Source organism: Gekko japonicus, unplaced genomic scaffold (assembly GCF_001447785.1).
Source record: "Gekko japonicus isolate JY-2015 unplaced genomic scaffold, Gekko_japonicus_V1.1 scaffold508, whole genome shotgun sequence".
NCBI lineage: Eukaryota > Metazoa > Chordata > Lepidosauria > Squamata > Gekkonidae > Gekko > Gekko japonicus.
In genome coordinates, this window is record NW_015164679.1 from 213691 (window position 1) to 223578 (window position 9888).

At 44.2% G+C, this 9888-nt stretch overlaps 1 protein-coding gene across 1 annotated transcript; it reads right to left on the reverse strand.

The window, feature by feature from the left end:
• Positions 1-631: 631 nt before the first annotated feature.
• Positions 632-6959, reverse strand: SDF2L1 (stromal cell derived factor 2 like 1). Its single transcript, XM_015409294.1, has 3 exons — positions 6711-6959; positions 2729-2925; positions 632-1375 (listed from the first exon to the last, which is right to left on the reverse strand). Exons 1-3 carry the CDS (start codon positions 6886-6888, stop codon positions 1097-1099), a joined length of 654 nt encoding a protein of 217 aa, XP_015264780.1. The 5' UTR covers positions 6889-6959; the 3' UTR covers positions 632-1096.
• Positions 6960-9888: the final 2929 nt, after the last annotated feature.

Consider the following 9888-nt stretch of genomic DNA (forward strand, 5'->3'; position numbering starts at 1 on the left):
TACCCACCAACAATCTTGTAGAAGTGGAGCGTTGTGGCCAGGTGATGGCCACATATAGGGGAAGACAACTGGATACACGTGAGGAAATGATTGGACTGGGAGCTAACCCTGTTTCCTTCCCCATGGCATTCTCAAACATTAAGAATCAACTCTCCTCTCGCAATATAGTCCCCATCTTGGGATTTTTTTTCTTGGTACTAGAGTGAGTTAAGACAGAATGCTGGGAGCTGGTGTTTATCATATTGAGATATTAATCTGTTCGCTTTATAGATTCTATTTGAGACTTTGGGGGCTGTGGGATTTACAGGGCCTCATGCTATGTATGTGCTAACAGAATAAGCATGTATTTAATTTACTTAGGTGCTGATACATATCAATACAAAATTAAATTTATCAAGGAAAATAAACAGCTATTAAATGAAAATGCTCTATGCCAATGGAAGTTTCGTAAACTGCATAAGGTAACAATTATTTTCCTATAAGAGTTCTTAAAATGGCCTTTTATAAACCCAGCCTTCCTTTTTGTACTAAAATATAATTAATTTTTAAAAATTAAAATAGAAAAGTCTTTACTGTAAAATGTTTGCCACATTTCCCCCTGTGGGATCCAGATAACACCAGCATGGCCGATGATGAAGGACAATGCCAGCTGCAGGTATTTGGGTAAGATCTCTAAGAGCTGTATCCACAAAACCTAAGTTCTGATGGGCTTTTACATTTTCTACTGTATATTATAGTCTCCCCATGTTGCTACAAATAAAATTTCAGGAAACATTTTTGTGTGAATTTATTTACAACTTGATGGAGAATTACAAAATTTAAGTTTTATTGCACTTCAGATTAGACTTTTACACTGCGATTCACACCGTGGCCTCTGTTTTCTCTAAGTTAAGGGAAAAGGGAAGAAACAAATTGGATAGGAAAAGAACAACCTATCAAAATGGAGAGGAGCCAGACAACCAATGTATTCCTCATCAGTCTGAGTTCAGTGGAAGTGGAGTTACACAAGAAAAAACATTCCCCTCTAACTGTACAAAAAAACTGATGATTCAAGATGATATTTACAGAAGGGGATCAGATTCTACATAGAGGTCCTTCAGAGTTCATCGTGCTTTGTGGAGTCCAAGCTGGGCTTAATGAAAACACCCTCCATTGCCTTCCAGTAATTATGTTGATTAGGAGAATGCATCCCATGGACTTCCCGTTGGCCTCGGATTGGGTGACCATACTGTTCGCCTGTTACTGAAAGGAACGCATCTGTTCCTATGTGCTTGAAGCGCACTGCATCATTCTGGCCCCAGTAACTTCCACTGCACTGCACTGTCCACACATCCAAGTCATCTCCTTCGCCATCATCACCAAAGGCGCTTACTTCCTGTTAGAAGGGAGGGGGAGTGTCTTTAATAGTATTTATGTATTTACCATGAGATCATGCTTTCAGCCAGGAGAACAATATTGGAAGGTGAAATTCAGAAGAATGACAATGTGCTCACTTTGAGATAATGAACAATAAAATTAGCTTCCCTCTTGAGATAATGAACAATAAAATTAACTTCCCTCTTTTTCAGATTGTTAACAGTAGCAACCAAAAATTACAGCAATACACAGGAATTGAAAAAGCAGAACAGCATTTGTGAGTAGTTTTATTTTAAAAATACTATGCTTCCAAGAACCAAACAAATGTTAAGGGTAAAAAAGTGGGAGTGGTGAAACATACAGTTCAAACAGTGCTCCTCAGAGAAGTGGTTTATCTGAGCCCCTCAACTGCAATTTGGGAGTGCTAACATGGACCTACTAGGAAGGCAGATTAATACTACTAATATTCCACTGTTAGTAAGACAATGTGTGAAGCACTTTGAACACTCTAAGGTACTACCCAAATATTATGATAATGCGTGTCTTACTGTAAAAGAAGATTATTAGTAAGGAACACCTCCCTAAAATGCGTAATTCATTGTGCAGTAATTGCTAATGTCAACTGCAACTGCAATGGAACACGTTCACACCTGCAGATGAGAGCAACGTTACCTTCTATTTTGCATCTTCTAACTAACCTTTTATATGGTCTGGCTACGTTACTGTTTGTACGTCCCTGTGAAAACAGCACAACTTGTAACAATATTTTTAAGTAGTCAAAATTAATTTCAAATGCTTTTAAAATATGTGACCATATTTCAAATCACTGTTAGTATGCAGTGTTTCAGACTTCTGGCCCTTCCTCAGGAACAAAGAACAACATTAGGAAGTCTCATTCCAATTTCTTTACAGGACAATGCTATTCAGTTTCTTTATGGGCCAGGTCTGCTAAGTTTTAATATGCACCTCTCAAGGTTGCTTCTATGTAAACAGGACCAAACATGCCTCCAAATGTTAGTGGCAATACCATCCTGAGCTAAGTCCTATGAAGCATTAGGCTTAGACGGGTGTTACTCTGGTTAGGATCATACTGTGGGAGTGTCGAAAGGCAGTGTCTTAATTCATTAAAAATGTGATATGTAACTTACTGTATGTTCAGATTATAAATTTATATTAAAAGTTACTATTTAGCAAGAAAAAGCACTCAACATTTAATGAGCTCATAAAAACACACATATTTTACATATTGATGATCATACTTTTCAGTATTCTTGATAAAAGAGTCAATCAACTATTTACTTTTGTTCATGTTTAGCAGAGACACTTGAAATAAACAGTAACAGACAAAGTGTGAAGGACAAACTGGTTTTACCTGGTTATTGGAGAGTGGTGATGGGAAGTGATGAGTGTGTAAATTTTTCCCTGTATTAACATGAGTAAGGCGCACTGCTTGCCCACACTTCACTGGTGCTCCTCGCTGGCAGGCCCCATCGATTTTGCCTCGAATCCGCCAGTAGCTATTAGCATCGTCAGAAACTTCAACACCAGTGACTGATTGCTGACCACTTCCTGTTGACAAAATAATTACAAATATAGCACTTTAAATACAGAAGGCATCTTACATCTCAATATGGTATATAAATTAAAGAGACAATGACTACTTCAAGGCCACCTAGAGAATGACTTAGGAGCGTGCAGTAACAGCTCTGCAGAAAACTTTGAAATAATCATACTTCAGAGATACTATACATGATGTGCTAATCTATTATATGTTCAGTCATTCGACTGATTTCTTAACAGCCATTGTTTAAATAAGTCTTGTCAGTTTAGATCCACACACACTGGACTCACTATGAAGGTTCCTTTTTATTTGAAGAGTACTCTCCTTCCCATGATCCCTAGAGGCAGGAAGTATGTTGCTCTTTTTGTTTTAGTGGGGAGAGAGTGCTTACTACCTTCAATCTGGAAACAGAGACCAGAATCCTTGGCCTTTAACCCAGAAAAAAAATTATTCTGGGTATAAGCTTTCATGTGCACACATTTCTTCAGATACAAGATGTATCTGAAAAAATGTGTGTGCACATGAAAACTTATAACCAGAATACAACTTTGTTGGCCTTAAAGGTGCCACTGGACTCAAACTTAGTTCTGCTGCTTCAGACCAACATGGCTACCCATCTGAATCTCCCCAGAAAAAAATGTTATTCAGTTGACAAACATGGGCATCTACTAGTGCTGGACCACAAATGAAGAACAACAGAAAACAGTAAACTTGTAAAAAAAACCTGAAAAGGAATTAAGAATGTCTGCATCAATGTTGGCCACACAAACCCAACCCCCCCCCCCCCCCGGAAAGAGAGAAGAATAGATGTCATCTCCACCAAACAAAGGCCAACCTGAGGCAGGGTGGGTCCAGAGTGTGCTCCTCTATTTCAAGTAAAAGGAAACTTCATGGTAAGTCCAATATTTTATTTTCACTTCAACAAAGTAGTACCCTCTGGTGCTTGCACACTTTGAGAGGAATACGCAAATGCTATACATTCCATTTGCCACTTTCTAAGTGTAGATTTGGAGAACTTTTTTGCCTTTGATCACAGGATGAAAGGCTACAATGGAAAATGCACCCAGCTCCAACATCCTTTTGGCTGATATGACAGCCACCTAGAACAACACCTCAAAGGTGAGAAACTTGAGGAAAATCTTCCTTATTGATCCAAATGGAGTTTGCAGCACTGCAAGTACTACTAGTCTCCAGGAGAAGAACTATTGTACAGCTGGAGGATGTGCAAGGGAAGCGCTCTCCAAAAATTGCTTTAACCTAGGGTGTTGAGACAGAGCAAATCCTTTGATTGAGGACAGGACAGACAACAAAGTCAGATGGGACTCAGTCCTTGAAATATGCCATCCTTTAGAAAGGATGTGATTTGGGGAAGATTTGAGGCCCCTGGATCAACACCTACACTACCTTACATAAGCATTTTAAGTGCAGTCATTCAGACAACAAGTAGACTGTCTTCTGAAAGACAGGATGGTTGTTTCCTCTGTGTTGAGAAAACTTCCTGCAGTAAGATTTTTGCTCAGTCTCCAAGTGGTCAGATTGAGCCAGCTTGGATCCGGATGGGAAATGAGACCTTGTGTCAGCAGTTCTCTACTGAGGTTTTATGGACAGAAACTGGAGGCTCCTGTAGGTTTATTCTCTGGGAAGTCTCTGAGGATCTCCAAGGGCCCTAGACATGGCCTAGAGAACAGTGGGTTCCCAACCGGATGGGCTGGTATCAGTTGCGAATTGTAAGTCTGGGAAGACTTGGATTGGTCTTCATCACAAGAGGAGTGACTTCATCGTCCTCCTTTGCAAATCCCTAAATGGTCTTCCAGATGGTGGCCCATCGTCCTCCTTTGCAAATCCCTAAATGGTCTTCCAGATGGTGGTCTTGTAAAGCCTTAGTCTTGATTGAAGGTGGCATGGAGTCCCTCCCATGGGAGATGGAAAACAGCCACCTACTTCCTGCCTCCAAAGATCATGGGAATGAGTGTACCCAAGTGTCTCAGTCCTCCAAGTCAAAACAGGCTCCAGTTCAGCTAAAGATGCTCATGACTAAGTGCCACTAAAACCAAGAGTAACTGTGACAAACTTGCATCCTGTTACTTACCAGGGAATAGTCATGACTAATTTTCTGTGGACAAAATTTCCAACTACACTTAAAGTTATCTCAACAAGTTGTGTGCATTTGAACTGTAAAATAGGCACCATGACTAGAACACTGTTTACAATAGGAAAACAACTAAATGCAACTGTTCAGCCTTTCAGTCAATCTGAGACGAGTAGCACCTATACATAGGTTGTGCTATTTTGGGGGTGGGGAGCAAGGAGGATGGATGCTTCTTACCAAAGCAGTAAAGCTGTGACTGACCTGGGATACTCATATGACTGAATACATTTCCATACAAAAAGATTCCCATGGAAACTAGTATGTCAAGCAGATAGATGCTTTTACCTCTTCCCTGACATGATAATACTCTATGACTGCACAGTTAACTTTTTTTTTGAATGGAGAATATTCAATTATTTGAGCCCCCACTTACTATCTAAATTGCTACAGCTCAGGTAAAGGCTTGCCATTATAGTGCAGAGCTAAGTCTCAACGTGTACACATAACACAGAAGCCCAATAATTAAACACCTGATGTACGGACGGGAGGGGCACGCAACCAAGGAAGGCTTCCTGCTGTGTTTGTGAACTTCCGGAAGCATCTGTTCTGACAGTGTTAGAAACAGGATTGCTGGATTAGATGAGCGTTTTGGTTTCAGCCTGCAGGGCTTTTTTAAAATTCATAGAAAGGAAGCCTAGTTGTAACAATGAACCACAACATATATGGGGAGAATTTTGCATTCAGATGCATTTTTCTGCTAGTCAGCAGACAACAGTAGACAGCTCATCGGTCTGGTGAGCACTTTCAAGGGCATGTAGCCACCTGCTGTTCGAAACAGGATGCTAGACTCAGCTGGACCCTTAGATCTGATTTAGTAAAGCAAACTGCAACATACTTTGGACGGGTTTAGAGAAATTTTATAGTAGGCAAGTATATCAGTAAAGGTAGAACCTCCACAATCATAAGTTTTCAGCCACTGCTTGAGGATAGGGGATGGCTGTCACTTCCATACTCTGCAGAAGAAACATCTGGCTAGCCAATACTGGAAATAGGGATGCTGGATCAGATGGACCCTTGGTCTGGCCTAGCAGGGTTGATATTCCTTTAAAAAAAAAAAAACAGTAGGCAGGCCTGTCAGCAACTATTAACCAAGACAGCTTTCACTTTAGAAGCAGTCTATCTCTAAACACTAGGCAGAGGAGAAGGGAAGACTACCACTTCCATGCCGTGTTGCAAAAGGACGTTGCAGGGAACCCAGTTGCTGGACTAGATGGTCCCTTGAGCTGATCAAGCAGGTTTTTATGGTTGTTGTTTTTTAAAAAAGAAACGATTAGATAAGCAGCATAATTAAGGCCACACAGCATTAATTTTAAAACGGAACTTCCATATTCAGAGACAGTCTACCTCTGAATATCAAAAGGCAAGGGAGGTTTAAGCGGCCGGCAGCAATCGACACGGGGGGTGGGGGGTGGCCACCATTTTTTGCACAGAGGCTGGACTCAGGTGTGCTCCCTCATATCCTACCTAGCAGGGCCTTCCTAAAGTAACCCAACTTCCGCCCAGAAGGCGCTTGATTCCCCTCAGTCGTTTGGTAGTGACCTGGCCGCCTCCCTCCTCCTCCGAGGATGCGATTCCGTTTCTACTTCCCCTCAGTCCCCGGCTCTGCATATCCATCCCTTCCCCGCCTGCAGCGTATATTCTCACCGGATCCGTATTTGACCTCGTGCGAGTGAAGGCGCACGTTGTGCCGGGTATTTAGCAGCTTCAGCACCGAGCCGCAGGTGACAGCGCCCACCTCGCCTCCTTTCACCAGGCCCAAGGCGCACAGGAGAAGGAAGAACGGCGGCAGCAGCGACGGCGGAAAAAGGCTCGACGCCCGCATCTCCGTAGCCCTCACGGCGACTGTCGCGTTACCTCAGAACCCGCTTCCGCCACCGGCGCTGCTCGCGGACCAATCAGCGGCCGCCAGCGCCGCCCACGCGCTCCTCGTCCTCCGCTTCCCTCAACGGTTTCGGCTCGCGCCGGCACGAAGAATCCTCTCATTGGCTGGCGTGGCTCGACTAGAGCAACCAATCCGAAGCGGCGGCGTGGCGCCACGCGCCCTCCTAATACTTTCTCCGCCTCACCCTTATTTTCCACGCTTGGGAAAGGGGGCGGGCTGAAGAGAAGCGGGAAGGGTGATGTGTTGATAAGAGAGAAAAAGAAAGGGGAGGGATGGGATAGTTTGAGCATGCGCGAGGCCGCCGGTATGTTACCAGAGGCTTATCACAGGCGAGACCTCGGGGGTTAATGGTTTTCGAGGTTTTTGCTATCATCCGTTTAACACATCTTTCACGTTCGGAAAACAACAGTACTTAATGAATACAATTTACATTGTCGTGCTATCGTGTAATATTCAACAAAATACGAATCGTTCAGGTTAACTTGCCACTTCAGCAATTCAGCATTTCACTGTGAATAAACTGAGAAAGACCCTAGTATCGATTCATTTGTCTCTCAAAAATTGTATTATGGGTTTGGAATATTTTAGCCTCCGTGTTGTCAGAAACCTGGTGTGCCATTTTTTTAAAATGATTAGAAGGCCTGAATTCGGTTTAAATATTACATTGTTAGCCTACTCTGTCTTCAAGGGAAGGGAGCATATGAGCTTCTCCTCACAGTAAACTCTGTGAAATAGATTAGGCTGAAAGAGAATGACTGGGCCAAGATAATCTAAAGAGCTTCATGGTTGGTGGGGAAGAAATCAGACCTCTTTAGGTTTAGCTCAGCACACCAACCATTACACCACAGTTACATAATCCCTACTCTGTCTTGCTTTTCTAAGGCTGCGGTCACACTGAGCATTAGCCATGCTGCTACAGAGACGGAAGATAGGCGGTTTTTCCGGGCGTGATCACACCGCAACATCTGGGAAGTGTAGAGCTCCTGTGGCGAACCCAAGGCTTCCCGCTGAAGATGCGGAGGTCAAAACTAGTACCTCCGAGGTACTAGTTATCCGGAAACCGCGGGGCAAGGGCTGGTGTCTGATCGCGTTTCCGGTGGTGGCATCCAACGCCCACCCATGTCCCTTCGCAAACAGGTTTTTTCCCCCCAAGTCTCCACAAGATGCGCACAAGCACCCAACGGCGCATGCGCACAAAGAGGAAAGCGAAAGTGCTGTTTCAGCTTTAAAAAAATAAATGACCCCGGTTTTCATGGCAGCTATTTTAATATTTAGAATTCTGCTCTAAAAATGCTGCTCTGCCACCAAGCTGTGTCCACAGCATATTTGTTTATAAAAGTGCAAAAACGTTTGGAGATCCCTAATTCTTGTATAATAATTCCCTCAAGGGTTAGTGAACCAACTTTTTAAAGATGGGTCCAAGTGCTATGCATCTGAGGATGTGCAAAGGCAGAAATAGATTTAGTCTTGGAAGGAGAGGTTTATAAGTCTGAAACAACCAAAAGAATCCCACAAGATGGAACCAGGATTCAGTGCCAAAATCTGTTTTTGAATCCTGTAACCCTGGAATCCTAGAACACATATTTCTCTGAAGAGTATCATTTAAAAAATACAAGTCTTGTGTCATAAAGACTAACAGATTTATTGATACATAAATTTTCATGGATTACAGCTCTTGTGGCATTTTAACGACTGATCTGTTGTAGCAAAAGCTTTCACAGATTATAGCCTGCTTCATTAGATGCGTGAAGAGTATCCTCTGTTGGCAGACATGTATATGTATACATGATTATAGAGAAAAAAATGTAGAGTGGCATCAAAAGACCATGAAATGCAAGAAGAGGATGTGACATTTTAATGTCAAATGTATTCAAGATAAGCACATTACCGTGATACCAATAAATGGCAATAATGCAGTCACTGGAGCTGTGTTAAACTGATTAACCTCTGTTGCTTGTTTAGTGTCTGTACCCAGGCCTCGGTTCCTGACGGAGCCCCCCTCTGCCAGTCAGAAGCCCAGGGGGCGGGCACATAAGCACCGCCCCCTGCTCCCACGAGCCATCAGTTGGGCAACCGTGGGGGGGCGAAACGTTCCCCCTCCTCTCTGAGCCCTGAGGTGGTGGCCTTGGACTCGTAGGGGCAAATTCCACCTCTCGCATGTGATGTCCGAGCACGAGAGGTCATTCTGGCTCCCCCAGCTCTCCTAAGGGGCTCTTTAAAAAGCTATGACCGCCGGCGCTGTTCTCGGCAGCAGCTGCAACGCCCGTGCGTGTGGGGGCGGAGCGAAATGTTCGCTTGCCTCCCTGAGCCCCGGGGTAGTGGCCTTGGACTCATAGAGGCAAATTCTACCTCTCGCGTGTGATGTCCGAGCGGCTCTCCCAGCTCTCCTTAGGGGCTCTTTAAAAGGTTATGGTCGCCACTGCTATTCTCAGTGGCAGCTGCAATGCCCATGGGGGGGGCGGGGCGAAATGTTCTCGTGCCTCCCTGAGCCCCGGGGTGGTGTCCTTGGACTCGTAGGGGCAAATGCCACCTCTCGCATGTGATGTCCGAGCGGCGTTGCCACTCGGACATCACAGGTGAGAGGTCATTCTGGCTCCCCCAGCTCTCGGGAGGGGCTCTTTAAAAAGCACCCAGCAGCCCTCAGGCCGGAGCACCTAAGGCAGTCTTGGGAGGCGGATTGGCAAAAAGCAAAACCAAAAGCGCAGGAACTTGAGAGAACTCCAGGAATGGAGCCGGTTCCTCTTCCACAGCCCAAAATGTGACCCACGAACCCTGAGCTTGCTTTTTCTCATTTGCGAGTCTGGCCTCCACACTCCTTTAATGAGGCAGCCCTGAAGCTTGAGGCGGCAGGAGTTTCTTTGCACGCAGCTTGTGCGGCTGGCTGAGTGCCTCTTCTGCTTGCCCACCTCTCGCCTCTGCACCTCATCTTCTGCCAGGCAT